Source organism: Rhinatrema bivittatum, chromosome 2, assembly GCF_901001135.1.
Source record: "Rhinatrema bivittatum chromosome 2, aRhiBiv1.1, whole genome shotgun sequence".
NCBI lineage: Eukaryota > Metazoa > Chordata > Amphibia > Gymnophiona > Rhinatrematidae > Rhinatrema > Rhinatrema bivittatum.
This window is the reverse complement of record NC_042616.1, coordinates 19,408,541-19,429,436: the sequence shown is the minus strand read 5'-3', so window position 1 is coordinate 19,429,436 and position 20,896 is coordinate 19,408,541. Positions and strand designations below refer to the sequence as shown.

At 46.8% G+C, this 20,896-nt stretch overlaps 2 protein-coding genes across 7 annotated transcripts in view; both read left to right on the top strand.

Moving 5' to 3' along the window:
* The window catches only part of LOC115083627 (zinc finger protein 585A-like), a 738,796-nt gene that overhangs the window by 275,639 nt on the left and 442,261 nt on the right, over positions 1 to 20,896 (top strand). The window lies entirely within an intron of this gene.
* Positions 2,666 to 20,896, top strand: part of LOC115083634 (zinc finger protein 585A-like) — a 121,754-nt gene continuing 103,523 nt past the window's right edge. Inside the window, 2 exon segments of the mRNA XM_029587570.1 lie at positions 2,666 to 2,706; positions 18,317 to 20,895. Of these exon segments, the coding sequence (XP_029443430.1) occupies positions 2,667 to 2,706; positions 18,317 to 20,895 (2,619 nt within the window). The 5' untranslated portion in view covers position 2,666.

The following is a 20,896-nucleotide window of genomic DNA, read 5'->3' as shown; positions in this document are numbered from 1 at the left end:
ACACATTACGAAAGGTGGAAAGAAGGCAAAACAGTTACTGGCATGGTTAAAAGATCTTCATTCAAAAATTGGAAGAAGGATCCAACAGAAGAAAATAGGATAAAGCATAAACATTGGCAAGTTAAATGTAAGACATTGATAAGACAGGCTAAGAGAGAATTTGAAAAGACGTTGGCCATAGAGGCAAAAACTCACAGTAAAAACTTTTTAAAATATATCCGAAGCAGAAAGCCTGTGAGGGATTCAGTTGGACCGTTAGATGATCGAGGGGTTAAAGGGGCACTTAGAGAAGATAAGGCCATCGTGGAAAGATTAAATGATTTCTTTGCTTCGGTGTTTACTGAAGAGGATGTTGGGGAGGTACCCGTACCGGAGAAGGTTTTCAATGGTAATGATTCAGATGGACTGAATCAAATCACGGTGAACCTAGAAGATGTGGTAGACCTGATTGACAAACTGAAGAGTAGTAAATCACCTGGACTGGATGGTATACACCCCAGAGTTCTGAAGGAACTAAAAAATGAAATTTCAGACCTATTAGTAAACATTTGTAACTTATCATTAAAATCATCCATTGTACCTGAAGACTGGAGGATAGCAAATGTAACCCCAATATTTAAAAAGGGCTCCAGGGGCGATCCAGGAAACTACAGACCGGTTAGCCTGACTTCAGTGCCAGGAAAAATAATGGAAAGTTTTCTAAACATCAAAGTCACAGAACATATAGAAAGACATGGTTTAATGGAACAAAGTCAGCATGGCTTTACCCAAGGCAAGTCTTGCCTCACAAATCTGCTTCACTTTTTTGAAGGAGTTAATAAACATGTGGATAAAGGTGAACCGGTAGAAGTAGTGTACTTGGATTTTCAGAAGGCGTTTGACAAAGTTCCTCATGAGAGGCTTCTAGGAAAAGTAAAAAGTCATGGGATAGGTGGCGATGTCCTTTCGTGGATTGCAAACTGGCTAAAAGACAGGAAACAGAGAGTAGGATTAAATGGACAATTTTCTCAGTTGAAGGGAGTGGACAGTGGAGTGCCTCAGGGATCTGTATTGGGACCCTTACTTTTCAATATATTTATAAATGATCTGGAAAGAAATATGACGAGTGAGATAATCAAATTTGCAGATGATACAAAATTGTTCAGAGTAGTTAAATCACAAGCAGATTGTGATAAATTGCAGGAAGACCTTGTGAGACTGAAAAATTGGGCATCAAAATGGCAGATGAGATTTAATGTGGATAAGTGCAAGGTAATGCCTATAGGGAAAAATAACCCATGCTATAATTACACAATGTTAGGTTCCATATTAGATGCTACAACCCAAGAAAGAGATCTAGGCGTCAAAGTGGATAACACATTGAAATCGTCGGTTCAGTGTGCTGCGGCAGTCAAAAAAGCAAACAGAATGTTGGGAATTATTAGAAAGGGAATGGCGAATAAAACGGAAAATGTCATAATGCCTCTGTATCTCTCCATGGTGAGACCGCACCTTGAATACTGTGTACAATTCTAGTCGCTGCATCTCAAAAAGTTATAATTGCGATGGAGAAGGTAAAGAGAAGGGCAACCAAAATGATAAGGGGAATGGAAGAGCTCCCCTATGAGGAAAGACTAAAGAGGGTTAGGACTTTTCAGCTTTGAGAAGAGTTGGGGATATGATAGAGGTGTTTCAAATCATGAGAGGTCTAGAATGGGTAGATGTGAATCAATTATTTACTCTTTCAGGTATTAGAAAGACTAAGGGGCACTCCATGAAGGTAGCAAGTAGCACATTTAAAACTAATCTGAGAAAGTTCTTTTTCACTCAACGCACAATTAAACTCTGGAATTTGTTGCCAGAGGACGTGGTTAGTTCAGTTAGTATAGCTGTGTTTAAAAAAGGATTGGATAAGTTCTTGGAGAAGAAGTCCTTTACCTGCTATTAATTAAGCTGACTTGGAAAATAGCCACTGCTATTACTAGCAACAGTAACATGAAATAGACTTTGTTTTTGGGTACTTGCCAGGGTCTTCTGGCCTGGATTGGCCACTGTTGGAAACAGGATGCTGGGCTTGATGGACCCTTGGTCTGACCCAGTATGGCATGTTCTTATGAGGTGATAAGAGAGGGGAGGAGTGTTTTGGTGGCAGGCTCAGAGAGGAAGGGATAGATTTTAGCAGTGTTATAGAGGAGGAACCGACTCACTTTAGCAGTGTTTTGGATGTGCAGAAGGAGGGAGAGGCATCAAAGATGACCCAAGGTTAGGGGCTGAGCAAACTAGGAGGATGAGAGCACAGTGAGCCCTCCTGATGTGACAGAAACAGATGTTCCTGATGTTCTGGATAATGCTCTGTTAGATCTTGGGTTTTATTATTCAGATTTATCCAGGCAGAGACGATTGATATTCTCTGTCTCTGGGATTAGACTTGTAAACCCTGAGTCCCAGAAAGGAAACCGAGTCCAGGGGAAGAAGTCTGGCAGTTCCTGGGGATGAGGGGTCCTGGTGTCCCCTCTTCCATGATAAAATGTTATGGGATGAAAGCCAGCTGAGCCCCTCCACGTGTCACTGAGTGTTTCTGGTTTGTGTTTCAGGTGCCGGTGACATTTGAGGACATCGCTGTCTCTTTCTCCCAGGACGAGTGGGGGTATTTAGATGAAGAGCAGAAGGAGCTTTACAGGGAGGTGATGAAGGAGAATTATGAGACCCTGAGCTCTCTAGGTCTAGGTAAGGATTGCATTATCTGCATTTCTAGTATACACAGAGGATGTTTTACTAAATGTCATTGGGTCAGCGCCTCACAGTAAATGTGCACGCAGCCCTGGATTTCCCCCCTCTCTTGTGTAGGGAACAGGAAGGGCGAGATTGAGACAGACAGAGCTGGGGTGAATCCCCTGATAAGAAATTGGCAGCTTATCTCTGATGCTGTAAGAATGAAGCAGCCCGGTGTATCCCCAGAGCCCTTCGTCTCCTGCGGCATGGAGTATCTCCTTCTCTTTTCTGGGCCACTCTCCCACTCCCCACTACAGCAATAGCAATTTGGATCTCCCTCCCTTGATCTCAGATTCTGTCTGCAGGTAATGGAACCTCCTCTTCTCTCCTTCCTACCTCTCCCCTCCTCCCGATCCCAGATCCTCTTCTCTGAAATCCCTCTTACTCCATCCTCCAAAGTGGATGCGCTGGGATGTGCCATCTCTAATCAGACGATTATCTCTGTGGAGGGGAGGAGTGGCCTTTAAGGTTGAGCATGATAGGGGGATTGAGGCTATCCTTAAGCAAGCCTTTGAAGCAGTGGTGATGACTTTACAGATCGCTTCCTGTTGCGCCCTAGTGGCACGATCTTGTCTGCTGCTCTCTCAGGAAGCTGATGATTCTGGAGTGACTTCCAGAGCGGTTATGGAACTCGCTGACACCTACACGCTAGGAAATGGAGAAATTACTTACCTGATAATTTCGTTTTCCTTGGTGTAGACAGATGGACTCAGCAACCCACCCTTGGCTGCCATGCACATGGATTTCAAACGATTCAAGGGTAAGCCACGTTTTGTTTACCTAGGATTTCCACCCGGCCAGGTGTCGACGCTTTCCAGTTGAGCTCACTGGCGGTCTCCAGCTATAGTCAATCAACCAATTCAATTTAATCAAGTTAATCGAGTTATAACGTTAACCAAGTTATGCGAGTTAATCAAGTTACTCATGTTAATCAATAAGTCAGTCACACATATATCCACAATGCTTTTCGAGGAGAATACTGAAGAACTGCACTTCCTGCAGGGGTATATGTACTAGGGGCTGACGTCAGATTGAAATCTGATCTGTCTCCAACTGCTAACAGGAGCATTGTGGATATATGTATGACTGAATAATTTGAATAACTTGATTAACTTTATAACTTTGTTAACTTAATTAATTTGAACTGGTTGAATTGGCTATAGCTGGAGGACCGCCAGTGCTCTCAACCAAGAAACGTCGACACCCTGTAGGATGGGTGTCGTAGATAAAGGAAAGCATGGCTTCCCTTTGAATCACTCGCTCCCGGGGATGTCCCCCGAGAATTCCATGAGTAACGGCAGCCGTGGGTGGGATGCTGAGTCCATCTGTCTACACTAAGCAAAACGAAATTATCAGGTAAGTAATTTTTCCATTTCCTAGCGTGTAGCAGATGGACTCAGGACCAATGGGATGTATAAAAGCTACTCCCGAACCAGGTGGGAGGCTGCCCGTGACCCACTCAGTACTGCCCTTGCAAATGCCATGTCCTCCCGAGCCTGAACGTCCAGGCGATAGAATCTGGAGAAGGTATGGAGGGAGGACCATGTCGCCGCCTTGCATATCTCGGCGGGTGACATCAATTTGGCCTCTGCCCAGGAAGTTGCCTGGGCTGTGGTCGAATGGGCCTTGATCTGTAGAGGCGGGGGCTTTCCTGCTTCTACGTAGGCCGCTTTGATGACTTCCTTGATCCAGCAGGCTATGGTGGCCCGCGAGGCCGCTTCCCCTTGTCTCTTCCCGCTGTGAAGGACGAAAAGGTGGTCCGTCTTTCGTACTGGTTCTGACATTTCCAGGTATCTGGATAGGAGTCTGCCGATGTTGAGATGTCGTAGAGTACAGGCAATTTCAGAATTCATCAAGGCATCCGCCGATGGAAGCGAGATGGTCTGGTAAAGATGGAAGTGTGATACCACCTTGGGGAGGAACGAGGGAACTGTGCGGAGCTGGATGGTTCCCAGGGTGAGTCTGAGGAACGGCTCACGGCAGGACAGTGCTTGCAGTTCCGAGATGCGGCAGGCTGAGCAGACTGCCAGCAAAAACACAGCCTTTAAGGTCAAAAGGTGGAGGGACAGACCTCTGAAGGGTCTGAAGGCAGTTCCCGCTAGGAAATCTAGGACCAGGTTAAGGTTCCAAAGAGGCACCGGCCACTTTAGGGGTGGTCGGATGTGCTTGACTCCTTTCAGGAAGCGGGAGACATCCGGGTGAGAGGCTATGCTGCCACTCTCACTCTTGGTTCCAGAACATGACACGGCCACCACCTGTACCTTGATGGAGTTGAGGGAAAATCCTTTCTGTAGTCCATTCTGTAGGAATTCCAAAATTACAGGAATTTTGACTGAGTGTGGTATGATGTCGTGGTCCTTGCACCAGGATTCGAATACTCTACAAATCCTTATGTATGTTAGGGATGTGGAGAACTTGCGTGCTCGGAGTAGGGTGTCAATTACTGCCCCCGAGTATCCTCTCCTCCATAGGCAAGTCCTCTCGAGAGAATCGAGCTGGATCCTCGTGGAGGATCGGCTCCTGTTGGAGCAGGTCTCTGTGTGGAGGTAGCGGCAGGGGGCTCCTGTCAGCAGTCTTCGCATGTCTGCGTACCACGGTCTTCTTGGCCAGTCCGGGGCCACTAGAAGTACTGGCCCCCTGTGGTTTCTATCTTGTGGATGATCCCGCCCAATAGGGGCCACGGCGGGAAGGCGTGTAACTGAGTGTCCTGTAGCCAGGTCTATACCAGGCCATCGATATCCTGGGACTGGGGTTCCCGCCTGCGGCTGAAGAAACTGGGTACCTGGGCGTTGGACCTGTTTTCCAGGAGGTTCATGGTTGGTGTTCCCCAACGGTTTACTATCAATTGGAATGCTGTTGTTGACAGTTTCCATTCTCCTGGATCTAGACTTTCTCTGCTGAGGTAGTCCGCTGCGACATTGTCTTTCACGGCAATGTGGACGGCCGAGATCTTTTGAAGATTCACTTCCGCCCATGACATTAAGGGGTCTATTTCCAGAGACACCTGTTGGCTTCTAGTTCCTCCCTGACGGTTGGTGTAGGCCACTGTTGTGGCGTTGCCCGACATTACTCTGACCGCTTTGCCTCGTCTGATCGCCCGGGCTTCTAGGCGATTGATATTCCATCCCGACTCTCCTTTGTTCCATTGCCTTTGGGCAGTTAGCTCCTGACAGTGTGCTCCCCATCCTCGTAGGCTGGCATCCATGGTGAGTAGGATCCAGGTTGGGGAGGATAGTCTCGTTCCCTGGCTCAGATGGGCTTCTTGTAGCCACAATCGTAGTTGGGCCTGAACTCTGTCCGGGATCTGAAGCCATACGATGTAGTTCTGGGACAGAGGATTCCATCGTGATAGTAGTGAGCATTGTAGGGGTCTCGTGTGAGCCTGTGCCCATGGGACTACTTCCAGTGTGGATGCCATGAGGCCGAGAACTTGTAGGTAATCCCGTGCTGTGGGGCGAAGTTCGCTCAGCAGGGTTCGTAACTGGGTCATCAGTTTTGATCTCCTTGTCAGTGTCAGGATGACCTTGTCTTGTTTGGTATCGAACCGGACTCCCATTTCATTTCATTTCGTTTATTAAAATGTATTAATCGCCTAACACTTAACAAGCGATATACAGGAGTACATATATAATAAAAACAAAATAAAATACAAACAACAAATTTCAGCTTCTCAGAAACCAAGAAGCAAAATACCAAATATTAATGGTACATTTACTGTTTTAGGCATAGGAGCATATTCCGAAAATGGAATATTCAATTATTAAATCATCATATTTACTTTAATAAGCAGATTAAGAACATTCATGCCGCCTCAATTATCATTGAACGCACGATGGAGCAGATATTCCTTAAATGCCGTTTTGAACTTTTTAACGTCTTCCAAAGATCTGAGGTGAAAAGTGGGTGCCGCTATAGAGAAAGAAGTCTCCCTAGTACAGGATAAACGGGCATGACGAATTGAGGGAATCTCTAGCAAATTAAATTGTGAAGATCTCAAACATCTAACTGGATTATAAATCCGTAACAGTGCATTAAACCAAAAGGTAGACTCTGAAACACGGAGCTTGTAAACTAACATGCCTATCTTGAACACTATACGTTCATTAACTGGTAACCAGTTAAGTCTACATAGGGTCGGCAAGATCTTTTCAAAGCACTTTGTGTGAGAAACCAGCCTAGCGGCTGAGTTTAGCAGAAATTGTACTGATTGAATTAAACACTTCGGTAAACCACTATATAACCCATTACAGTAGTCAATGTGCGGAAAAATAATGGCACGAACAACCATCAGAAAATCTTTATCATACAACAAATGACGAAGGCCTCTTAACAGCCGAAGTTTAAAGAAGCCTGTTTTAATCAGCGATTTTATTTGAGGTTTAAAAGATAAGGTAGAGTCAATCATGATACCTAGACTCTTGATAGGTTTAGTAAGAGAAAATGAGAAATTGTCTATTGAAATAGTGTTCTGTAAAGGTACGGAATGAGGTCGATGAATTAACAACATTGTGGTCTTACCAGTATTTAGCAACAGCTTATTGTGCTTCAACCATCGTTTAATAGTATCCAAACACAAGGATAAAGAATTCACTGTTTCCTGCCATGAATTCTGAACTTTTATATAGAACTGGATGTCGTCAGCATAGATCTTATACCCATCTGAAATGGTAGCTAGCAATTTGGTAATGGGGGCGAGATATATATTAAACAACATTGCCGAAAGGGCTGAACCTTGTTGCACCCCAACCTTCACCTGCTGAGACAAAGAACAAGAGTTATTAAATTGGATGACTTGAGAACGCTCAGACAAGTAACTCTCAAACCAATCAAGTACTATTCCTGAAATACCACATTCCCGAAGACAAAAAAGTAAAATTTGATGATCTAGAGATTGGGAAGGCTGCAGGCAGCTCTTGTTTGTGTTGACCACCCACCCGAGGCTCTCCAGTAGAGTTTTGACTCTGTTGGTTGCCTGGTGGCTTTCCTCTGGGGATTTTGCTCTGATCAGCCAATCGTCTAGATAAGGATGCACGCGGATTCCTTCCTTCCTCAGTGTTGCCCCACCACTATGATCTTGGTGAATGTCCGGGGTGCAGTGGCTAACCCGAAAGGTAGTGTCCCAAACTCCTAGTGATGGTCCAGGATCGAGAAGTGTAGAAAACGCTGATGCTCTTGTTGGATCGGAATGTGTAGGTAGGCTTCCGACAGATCCAGGGAGGTAAGGAACTCTCTCGGTTGTATCGCCCTTATTACCAAGCGTAGGATTTCCATGTGGAAGCGAGAAATCTTCAGGTGACGGTTGACCGCCTTGAGGTCCAGGATAGGTCTAAATGTTCCTTCTTTCTTGGGATCGATAAAATAGATGGAATAATGGCCAGTATTTATTTGTTGTGGAGGCACTGGTGTTATAGCCTCTAAGGCTAGTAATCTGGTCAGTGTAGCTTCCACTGCCATTCTCTTGGAAGGGTCGTGGCAGGGAGATTCCACAAACTTATCCGGAGGGAGGTGGTGGAAATCCAGGTAATATCCTTCTCAAATGATGGATAGGACCCACTTGTCCGAAGTTCTCGACTCATCTTTGGTAGAATAGAACCAGTCTGCCCCCTATGGCTTCTTCCTTTGGATGGGTCGGTTGGTCTTCATTGTGGGGTGCGGCTGGGGCCTGGGCCCGAGCTGGCTCCCATTTTATTGTGCTTGTTCCGAAAGGACTGGCTCCGGCCTGCAGGGTGGGCCGCTTGAAATGAGCTTCTATATGGGTTGAAGCGCTGTGATCCTCTGTCCCTGGAGGTCCGGGGGAAGGATCGCTGGTTTCTCACAGGACAAGCAGGATGGTAGTCCTCAGAAATGGGAGACATCATCAGGATGGAGCCCAATCATGGAAAACCTCTATCAAAGTTTCCAGAACTTTGACTGGCCCCTATTGGGCATGCCCAGCATGGCACTAACCCTGCAGCCAGCAGGGGTCCCCCTTCAGTCTTCTTTTTTCCGCGCAGCAGTAGCCTCTCGGCAAAGGAGCTCTATAGAGATTCCTGACAGGAATTTTCCTCATGGAATTTTTAAAGTTAAAATTGCCCTCAGGGGTCTCTCCTCTGACTTTTCTCTGACCGCGGTACTCCGCTAAGTTTTACATGGTTTTCCGTCGATTACCATCGAGTTTTGGCCCTCACGGCCTACCGGCCGTCGACCGTACCGCGGCTCGATTTTTTTCAATGGCCATAGCATTGGGGTTCCGTCGGTGCCCGGACTGTTCACGCACCATGTCTATCACAGACCCCCATGGAGTCTATGGGATGTGTTTAGGCCATGAGCATGATGTCCTGACACCAAAGGTCGCAAAGCCAGAATGGAGAAGATGGAACTCCTCTTCCGTGCTCAAACCCCGACTCCATCCATTGCATCGACGACGTCGGAACCGGCACTATCGACTTCGTGTCAACATCGACCGGTGACCGACCGCCATCGACGTCTTCACGGCCATCGACACCCTCTACTCCCCCTCAGGATCAAGGAGATCGCAGGGAAAAACATCGCCATCGTAAGACTTGGACCATCGAGGGAGCGAAACCATCGACCTCGCCGCCGTCGAAGAAGCCCAGTCCAGGAACGGCACCGTCTATTCCTGCGACCAGGTCACCGAGGCAACCCTCACCCGATCGGGGTTTGGGAGCTGCTATTCCACCTGTAAAGGTGGTCCCTCCAGCTATGCCTCTGCCTCCCTCTTCCATTCCGGAGCCGGAGCTCCTTGCTCAAGGTCTCCGAGAGGAACTGGACCAGCTGATTCAGGAGGCCATCAACATGGGCGATGCAACGTCTTCAGGTTCCTCCGGCACCGATTTGTGGAACCTGTCATCGACCCGATTCCGGCAGCACTGGCACCGCTGCTATCCAGAATGGAGGCTCTGATGGCTGCCCTTCCACTGGTGGATCCTGGGTCTCCAATGACTATGATGCCCTCCCAGATAACAGCATCATTGGGAGGAGAAACACCGTTCCGCATCCCTCCTTCGGGGGTGTTGCCTCAACCTTCGATGCCGATATGTCCCTTGCCATCGATTCATCCATCGGTGCCGATACGTTCGGCGCCGGCGAGTAATCCATTGATGCCTGCACCGATGCCTTCGATGTCATCCTTGGTGCCTCTGGCGATTCCTCCGATTTTTTTCAGAGCCTAGACCAGGACCCTCAGGTATCCAAATTCTTTCATTTCCTAAAGGGAAGTCTGCTGATCCTTATGATACTTCCACAGACACCAATGGCTTACCTTCACCACCTTCTCCCACTAAGAGCAGAAACCATTCTTCTCCAGAGGACCTCTCATTTATAAATTTTGTTAAGGAAATGTCTGAGTATTCCTTTTCAACTACAGATGGAACAAGATGATAGGCACCAGATGATGGAATTGCTCCAATTCCTGGATGCCCCCAAGGTGGTCACTTCTATTCCCATTCATCAGGTCCTTCTTGATCTCAAAAAGAACTGGGAAAATCCTGGATCAATTGCTCCAGTACACAGAAAGGCTGGCACTACTTATTTAGTCCAGTCAGCCCCAGGCTTCCAAAAATCCCAGCTTGATCACCACTCTGTTGTGGTAGAATCTGCACAAAAAAGGGCAAACGGTCAAAACCTCACTCGTCTACCCCTCCTGCTAAGGAACAAAAATTCCTAGACAACATTGGTCGACAAGTATTCTAAGGAGCCTTGCTTATCTCCCAGATTGCTGCCTATCAGCTTTATATGAACCAATATAACAGGGTCATCTTTAAGCAAATACAAGACTTCTCCGATTCCCTACCTCAACAATTCCAAGACCAGCTACAAACCCTTGTAAGCAAAGGCTTCGAAGCAGGCAAGCATGAGATTCGGACATCTTATGACATTTTTGACACCGCTACCAGAGTGTCGGCAATGGCTGTCTCAGCAAGACGGTGGGCCTGGCTCAAGTCTTCTGACCTTCGTCCAGAAGTGCAAGACCGTTTGTCCAACCTACCATGTATCGGAGATAATCTGTTCAGTGAACAAATCCAACGGATGGTGGCTGAATTAAAAGACCATCATGAGACCCTCAAACAGCTCTCTTCGATGCTTTCTGACTTCTCCTCAAAGCAGCCCTTCAGGAAGGACTCTAAGAAGTCGTTCTATCGTCCAAGAAAGGCCTACCCGCCACCACCAAGGTCCCGTGCTACGAGACTTTATCAAAAACCTCAGCCTCGCCAAGCCCGAAAACAAAAACCACAAGCAGCTCCCCAGCCAGGGCCTGCTTCAGATTTTTTACTTCCGCTTGGAGAGCAGCAGCCAGTTTCCTCTGTCACACATACCAGTGGGAGGTCGATTGTGCCACTTCCATAACATGTGGACTTCAATCACATCCGACCAATGGGTATTGACAATCGTTGCTCAAGGTTACCTTCTAAACTTCCTTGCCCTGCCACCGGACTCCCCGCCTCTGCAGATGTGGAGAACGTCCGACAATTCTATTCTTCTGGATCAAGAGGTTTCCCTCCTTCTCTAGTCAAGGGCAATAGAACCCATTCCGCACTCACAGCAAGGCCTAGGGTTCTATTCCCGGTACTTTCTGATCCCCAAAAAATCGGGGGGTGTTCGTCCAATTCTGGACCTATGTGCTCTCAACAAGTACCTCCAGCGGGAAACGTTCAAGATAGTAACCTTGGGATCGCTTCTACCCCTTCTTCAAAGAGGACACTGGCTCTTCTCTCTGGACCTCCAGGACGCATACACCCACATTGCGATAGCTCCAGCTCATCGCAAGTATCTCAGGTTTTTAGTAGGCCCCAAGCACTATCAATATTAAGTGCTTCTGTTCGGCCTAGCGTCTGCACCACGAGTCTTCACCAAATGTCTGAGGGTTGTAGCAGCTTTCCTCAGAACCCAAGGTATTCACGTCTACCCCTATCAGGGCTTCAACTCAGCAAGCTGCTCAGTCGTCCCTCGAATTAACTCTACACACTCTAATTTCTCTAGGATTTCTCGTCAATTATGAAAAATCTTATTTAGTCCCATCTCAAACCTTGTCGTTCATTGGAGCAGACTTGGACACCTTGCGGGCAAAAGCTTTTCTTCCTCAGCAACGAGCACAAACTCTCGTGTCTTTCGCTCACCAGTTACAGTCTCAGCATGCTGCGACAGCTCGCCAGTTCCTCGTCCTTCTGGGACACATGGCATCCTCAGTCCATGTCACACCAATGGCCCGCTTGGCCATGAGACTCATGCACTGGACTCTCAGGTCACAATGGATAGAGGCCACTCAGCCTGTGTCAACCATCGTCTACATCACCGACTCACTCTGTCTGTCTCTCGCATGGTGGAAAAATCAGAACAATCTCCTCCAAGAACTGCCCTTTCAAATTCCAAATCCTCAAGTCATTCTCACCACCGATGCTTCCAACCTCGGGTGGGGAGCCCACGTGGCCAATCTACAGACACAAGGGTCTTGGTCTCTAGAGGAAGCTAAACACCAAATAAATTTCCTGGAGCTTCGAGCAATAAGGTACGCTCTCAGGGCATTCCAGGATCGCCTCTCAAATTAAGTCATCCTGATTCAGATGGACAACCAGGTGGCCATTTGGTACATCATCAAGCAGGGAGGCACAGGCTCCTTCCTTCTGTGTCAGGAAGCTGCGCAGATATGGGCGGAAGCTCTCTCCCACTGGATATACCTCAGGGCCACCTACTTGCCAGGAGTGGACAATGTACTAGCAGACAAGCTGAGTCGCGTCTTCCAACTGCACGAGTGGTCTCGCAACCCCTCGGTAGCAAACTCCATCTTCAGACACTGGTGATATCCTCAGACAGACCTCTTTGCGTCCCCTCAGAACCACAAAGTGGACAATTACTGCTCCCTCATTCGAGGCAAACACTCTCAGCCCAGAGATGCATTCTCCCTCTCATGGGCAACCGGTCTACTTTATGCATTCCCTCCGCTTCCTCTTCTCTCGAAGACTCTCGTGAAGCTACGTAAGGACAAGGGAACCATGATCCTGATAGCACCTCACTGGCCACGCCAAGTGTGGTTTCCCATACTCCAGGATCTCTCCATCCGCAGGCACATTCCCTTGGGAAAGGACCCGCTTCTGATCACTCAAAACAATGGGTGCCTACGCCATCCCAATCTTCGGGCCTTGTCCCTGACGGCATGGATGTTGAAAGGTTCACCACTTAACCTTTCGGAACCAGCTTCCCATGTCTTGATTGCTTCACGGAAGCCTTCCACGAGAAAATCTTACTCCTTTAAATGGAAAAGGTCACATCATAGTGCACTTCTCAGTCCCTTGACCCCTTTTCCTGTCCAATCCCAAAGTTTTTGGACTATCTCTGACATCTATCAGAGTCAGGTCTAAAGACATCCATAAAGGTATCAGGGATGTCCTTATATCAGTACAACCCCTTGTAACACGCTTTTTATTTATTTATTTATATACCGACATTCGAATTGAGATATCACACTGGTTTACATTCAGGTACTGTAGGTATTTCCCTATCCCCAGAGGGCTTACAATCTAAGTTTTTGTACCTGAGGTAATGGAGGGTAAAGTGACTTGCCCAAGGTCACAAGGAGCAACAGAAGGACTCGAACCCTGGTCTTCTGGTTCGTAATCTACTGCTCTAACCACTAGGCTATTTCTCCTCCCATATCAAGCCACCTTTACGTTCTCCGGCCCCTTCTTGGGACCTTAACCTGGTTTTCGGTCTGCTCATGAAACCACCATTTGGACCTCTTCACTCCTGTGACCTAAAGTTTCTCACATGGAAAGTGATTTTCCTTTTGGCTATCACTTCAGCTCGCAGGGTTAGTGAGTTACAGGCCCTAGTTACCTATCCGCCTTACACTAAACTCCTGCAGTACCGGGCTACTCCGCACTCACCCTAAGTTTCTACCTAAGGTAGTCTCGGAGTTTCATATTAATCAATCCATCCTACTACCTACCTTTTTTCCCAGGCCCCATTCCAATCCAGGGGAACAGGTTCTGCATACCCTTGTCTGGAAACGGGCTCTAGCTTTTTATCTAGACCGTACAGTTGCCCACAGGAAGAGCACTCAGTTATTCATATCTTTCCATCCTAACAAATTAGGGCAGCCTGGAGGTAAGCAGACTCTCTCCTCCTGGTTGGCGGACTGCATATCTTTTTGCTGTCAGCACGCAGGCATTCCTTTTCAAGACCGTGTTAAAGCACACTCTGTGAGGGCCATGGCGACTTCAGTAGCACACCTACGATTGGTGCCGCTTCCTGACGTTTGCAGGGCTGCCACCTGGAGTTCTCTCCATACCTTCGCATCCCACTATTGCTTAGACAAAGCCGGAAGACAAGATTCCATCTTCGGCCAGTCTGTCCTGCGTAACTTATTTCCGACATGATGTACCAACACCATTCCGCCTGCCCGGTGGGGTTCAGGATGCCCTCTACCAAATTCCACCCCAGTTGTTGTGCCTGTTGCACGCTGTTGGGTACATTTGGTGCATGCTCAGACATCCTCAGCTCGGTACTCACCCATATGTGAGGACTACCATCCTGCTTGTCCTGTGAGAAAGCAAATGTTGCTTACCTGTATCAGGTGTTCTCACAGGACAGCAGGATTTTAGTCCTCACGAAACCCGCCCGCCGCCCCGCGGTGTTGGGTTCGTAACGTTTATTGTTTTATTTTTCGGCACTGCCTGTAGCTTTCAAATAAGACTGAAGGGGACCCCTGCTGGCTGCAGGGTTAGTGCCATGCTGAGCATGCCCAGTAGGGGCCAGTCAAAGTTCTGGAAACTTTGACAGAAGTTTTCCGTGATTGGGCTCCATCCTGATGATGTCGCCCATATGTGAGGACTAACATCCTGCTGTCCTGTGAGAACACCTGTTACAGGGAAGCAACATTTGCTTTCTCTTATTCCTGTCCTCCGGTAGCCGCGGCAGTGGGGACTCTCCCCACTTGTTGGCTAGTTTCTCTAGTTCGCTTCCGAACAGGAGTGTTCCCTTGAAAGGCATCTTTGTGAGCCTCGTTTTGGAGGATGCGTCAGCAGACCAGTTTCGGAGCCAGATTTGTCTTCTGTCTGCCACGGCGGATGAGACTCCTCTGACTACTGTGTGTACCAGATCTGAAGCGGCGTCCGCGAGGAATGATACAGCTGGTTTCAGGACCTCCCCAGGAGTGTTGTTCCTGGTCTGTGCTAAGCAGGTGCGTGTCACCACGGCACAGCAGGCCGCGATCTGTAAAGACATAACGGAGAAGTCAAAGGACTGTTTGAGGATGGATTCCAGACGTCTGTCTTGAGCATCCTTGAGTGCTGCTCCTCCCTCCACCGGGATAGTAGTGCACTTCGAGACCGCTCAGACCATGGCATCCACTTTTGGACATGCCAGGAGATCTTTGGCGGCAGGGTCCAGAGGGTACATGGCAGCCAGAGCCCGGCCCCCTTTGAACGTGGTTTCTGGGGCCTCCCATTCCAGGTCAATTAGTTGCTGGATGGTTTGTAATAGTGGGAAATGGCGGGAGGTCTGACAAAGTCCCTCCAAAAGTGGGTTCATCTTAGGTTCCCCCGAGGCACTTGTGTCCGGGATGGCAAGCTCTTTTAAGCTATGTGTGACCAGGTTTGGAAGCTCGTCCTTGGTGAAGAAGCATCTCGTGGTTCGATAGGGTTCTGACCCCGGAGGGAGTTCCCCTTCCTCCAGGTGTTCTGACTCCTAATCTGAGATGTCTGTGTCCCTGAAGGTGGGGCTTCTGGGCGGAGGGATCACTTCTCTGGGCATAGAGGGTCGTGCCATGTTGAAGTCCTCTGGTGGGGCCTGTGACCGCACTGTAGGAGGCCCCGGTTGCATGTGGACGAAGGTATGCAGACATTTGAAGAATTCCACCCAGGAGATGCTAGGTCCTGCGTACCACTCGAGAGGCTGGGGTCCGGTACCGGCTGGGGAGGGCCATGAGTTGGGTCCCCTAAGGCCTCTTCGCACTGTATACACAGGGCCGTGGCCTCCTCATGCTGTGCAGCTCTAATGTGGCATGCTGGGCAGAGGCCCTGAGCTTTGAGCTTATTTTCTGGTGGTGCCATGGTTTGTGTGCGTACAATACAGATGTGCGCACCGGTGTGCGTCGAAGTTGCGCACGTAGGTTTGGTGCATGTGTGCAGGGCGATGTGCGCACACGGGTCGATATTATGCGCCCGGCACAGTGAGCGCTTGGTTATGCGCTTCGCTTGTGCGCACAGGGTATTTGAGCGCGCGGCTCGCCTCAGTGCGCACGGATCGAGATGGCGGACAGGGCTGCAAACAGGGCCAAAATGGTGACTGCTACCACACGGACAATATGGCGACCACCTCGGAGGGTCTCTCCACGTGGGAGGACCCTCGGATCTGACCGGGGTCTAGCCCTGCTAGGACCGATCAACCCGGTGGCACTGGTCCCGGCTGGCGACCTGTGTGTCTCCTCGAGCTTCGGAGACCGGAGACTTTTAAATAGATTTCTACCTTACCTTGTCTCGGCGCTTCCTGGTTTCGTTCCGGGCAGTTTCCGGCTGCGGGGGGAGAGGGAAATACCTTCACCGCTGCGCTCGAGGTTGCACCCGCTGCCCCTCAGCCTCACCCGATGTCGGGGGCTAGGTCCCCGCCGAGGGTCGGCCGCCGGACCGAGGCTCACCTCCGAGGGATCGTGGAAATCACCTCAGGAATCTCAACTGGGGGAGGGACCCAATGGGTGTCACTGCAGGAGAGCGGGGCTCGTCTGTAGAGGTAAGATTTCTTCTTAATTTGGATTTCTTTGGTAAAATTTACTCTAACGCTGTGCTAGTGTGCATAGAGTCCCTAACTGCTATGGAGACGGAAAATACTGAAGAGCTGCACTTCCTGCAGGGGTATATGTACTAGGGCTGACGTCAGATTGAAATCTGATCCGTCTCCAACTGCTATCAGGAGTACACTATACCCGTTGGTCCTGAGTCCATCTGTCTACACTAAGGAAAACGAAATTATCAGGTAAGTAATTTCACCAATTTATTTAGATTTATATTCTGCTTTTCACACTTTTTTCAGCACTTCAAAGTGGATTACATTTGCTACTGGTATCTTGGGCAGAGTAATAGTTTCTTTGTTGGAGATTTGCCTAGCAGTGACGTTATCTTGGTTATATCCCTTCTCCAGGCATTATTGTATGGTTGTTGGGGTTCGAGAAGTTGCATCTTTTGCCAGAGCAGCCTCCTCCCTTACGAGGAAGTAGCTTTGGTACATCCCACCTGTGTAGACTGGACTGCCTGGATGAAGAGGAAGGTGAAATTACTACTTACCTGATAATTTCCTTTCCTCGCTGAGAGGCAGGCCAATCCACAATCCTACCCTGAGCTGCCTGTACTGATTTTTTCTATTTGTCCTTTCTCAGGGACATTATTGGAAGTAGAATTCATAGGCCGATGCAGATCTTCAGGTCGTCTAAGGGCCTTGTAAGTATTTGCCTTCTTTGTCTGTTGTGGCTTCTGCATTTCCTTCTCGTCTGAGTCCAGTGCGTTGCCCACTGGAAGAAAAAAAAGGACGTGAATGATTAGGGGAGGAAGTGTTTTTAACTCCGGACTTACAGTTCTAGTGTTAATTAGTTGTCACAGTTGACTTTTGCAGAATACTGGCATACTGATGTCAGTATAGGGCAATATGAGGGTCACATCAGCTAGTCAGTTGGTTTCTGTCTCCATCTGCTGGTAGGTGTGCATAACCCACTTATGTGGACTGGCTTGCCTATCCTAGAGGAAAGAAAATTATCAGCTGAGTAGTAATTTCACCTTCCTGGGTTTTTGAATCCTGGATGTTTGACTTCTGGGTGGGAGTAGTGGGGTGGATATACAGGATATACAAAGTTGGGGAAATTGGGTGTCTCAGAGTTACAGGTCTTGTTCTACCAGAGCCCATTGTAACCAATTTATTCCTGGGTTTCTGAATCCTCTGTGAGAGCTGGGAGAGGCAATCTGGATGTACAGCAGATTATGTAATGGTCTGCTTCACTCTAGCCTGCGAGCCTTGAAAACGCTCCAAACTTCCTGGGCCCGTTTAGTTATAAGAAGCTTTCCTTGGGATCATGTGACTCTACTGCTGCGTGAATTACTTTGGTTGCTGCTCCAGCAGTGGATTAAATTCTAAATTTTAACTCGTTTAGATCTCTGAAGTTTAATGGTCCATGATTATTATTATTTTAATTTGTTATTATAATGTTTAGTTTGGCAGATCTGCTATAAGCAGATTTTAATTGTTATTAAATGAATAGTAGATAAGCCCAGAGGAACCAGACCTACAGGAATCCTAAAGGAGGGACCTGTCTGATCTCCCAAGTTCTTGAATTACATCAGCTTTATTTCTGCATGCTACACAGTATGGTAAAGAGAACCCACTGATTTTCTTAACTTCTCTGAATATTTCTATAGAGACATCATAGAGAGGTTTTCATAGCCATCACATAAAGTTTCTGCTAAGCTACAGAATTCTTTAATATGCATTCATTATGTGATCTTTCTAAACATCTCATTTCAGGTTATTGGTAGCTTTCCATGCCATTGTTACTTACACATGATTAATTCCTTCATTTTGTATCCAGCAGACAATGAGGTCATACAGGAAGTGAAGAGGGAGGAGAATCGAGAAGAACACCCTATAGTATTAGCACTTACACCAAGACAATCAGGAAATGTCTGTGAGAATCTTGCCCAGAGGACTGAGGGGGGAGACATTAGCCAAAGACAGCAGGAATCAGAGACGAAGGAGCAAGACTCTGCAGGAGAGTCACTTGATGGAGTCACTGCTTGTGAGAGAAGTGACAGGGAGTTCACAGACATCCATGAGTACCAGGGACACCTGAGAAGAGAGAATCCCTTCCAGAGTAATAACAGTGATCAAATGACTTCTGCCTTCCAACAGAAAGAGGAGGAATGGAAGAAATCCTTTCACTGTGTCACCTGTGGGAAAAACTTTAATAGAAAATGTCATTTTGTGTTGCACCAGAGGAGTCACCCAGGAGCGAGACCTTTTCCTTGCAAACAGAAGTTAACCCTGAACTTATATCAGAGAATCCTCACTGAAGGGAGCACTTTCACTTGTATCGAATGCAAGAAAACCTTTTCTTGCAGGGAATCCTTAGTAATACACCAAGGTACACACACAGGTAAGATACCCTCTCATTGCTCTCAAGATGGGGAATCTTACAGTTCTGAGTTCTCTTTATTACATCAGAAAATGGAGACCGAAGAGAGAACATTTTCATGTTCTGAAAATGGAAAAAACATCATTCAAATGCAAGACCTAATAATAAACCAGGCAATACAGAGAGAATTATTATTCATTAGTACTGATGGTGACAGAAACTTCAATCAGAAAGGAAACTTCACAAGACAACAAAAATTCCAACCAGGAGACAGAGCATTTTCAAGTAATGAATGCAATAAAGGTTTATGTGAAGAGGAAGTTATTTCAGGAGACACAAAAAATTTTACTGGTGAGAGACTGTTGTCTTGTATTCAGTCTGAAAAAAGCTTCTGTGGGAAGGCAGTTAACTCAGAACAGAAGAAAATCCCCAAAGTAAAAAGTCAGTTTATATGCACTGAGTGTGATAAAAGCTTCAATAAGAAGTGCAAACTCATAATCCACCAGAGATTCCACACCGGAGAAAAACCCTTTAACTGTACTAAATGTGGTAAAAGATTCTTTCAGAAGACATCTCTCATATTGCATCAGAGAATCCATACTGGTGAAAAACCATTTAAATGTACTGAATGTGGTAAAAGCTTCAGTGACAAGAAATCTCTCAGACGGCATCAGAAAATCCATACTGGAGAAAAACCATTTAAATGTACTGAATGTGGTAAAAACTTTAGTCAGACGTCATCTCTCATTCAGCATCTGAAAATCCATACTGGAGAAAAACCATTTAAATGTCCTGAATGTGGTAAAAGTTTTAGTCGGAAGTCATCTCTAATGCAGCATCAGAAAATCCATACTGGAGAAAAACCATTTAAATGTACTGAATGTGATAAAAGCTTCAGTGACGAGAAATATCTCAGACGGCATCAGAAGATCCATACTGGAGAAAAACCATTTCAATGTACTGAATGTGGTAAAAGCTTCAGTGACAAAGACGGTCTCAGACGGCATCAGAAAATCCATATTGGAGAAAAACGATTTAAATGTACTGAATGTGGTAAAAGCTTTAGTCTGATGTCATCTCTCATGCAGCATCTGAAAATCCATACTGGAGAAAAACCATTTAAATGTACTGAATGTGGTAAAAGCTTCAGTGACAAGAAATATCTCAGACGGCATCAGAAGATACATACTGGAGAAAAACCATTTCAATGTACTGAATGTGGTAAAAGCTTCAGTAAGAAAGACGGTCTCAGACGGCATCAGAAAATCCATATTGGAGAAAAACCATTTAAATGTCCTGAATGTGGTAAAAGCTTTAGTCTGATGTCGTCTGTCATGCAGCATCAGAAAATCCATACTGGTGAAAAACCATTTAAATGTACTGAATGTGGTAAAAGCTTCAGTGACAAGAAATGTCTCAGACGGCATCTGAAAAGCCATACTGGAGAAAAACCATTTAAATGTGCTGAATGTGGTAAAAGCTTTAGTCGGACGTCATTTCTCATTCAGCATCAGAAAATCCATACTGGAGAAAAACCTTTTACTTGTAGTGAATGTGGTAAAAGCTTTAGTCGGATGTCATATCTCATGCAGCATCAGAAAATCCATACTGGAGAAAAACCATTTAAATGTACTGAATGTGGTAAAAGCTTTAGTCGGGCGTCATCTCTCATTCAGCATCTGAAAATCCATACTGGAGAAAAACCATTTAAATGTACTGAATGTGGTAAAAGCTTCAGTGACAAGAAATATCTCAGACGGCATCAGAAGATCCATACTGGAGAAAAACCATTTCAATGTACTGAATGTGGTAAAAGCTTCAGTGACAAAGAGTATCTCAGAGGGCATCAGAAAATCCATACTGGAGAAAAACCATTTCAATGTACTGAATGTGGTAAAAGCTTCAGTGACAAGAAATGTCTCAGACGGCATCAGAAAATCCATACTGGAGAAAAACCATTTAAATGTCCTGAATGTGTTAAAAGCTTTAGTCGGACGTCATCTCTCATTCAGCATCTGAAAATCCATACTGGAGAAA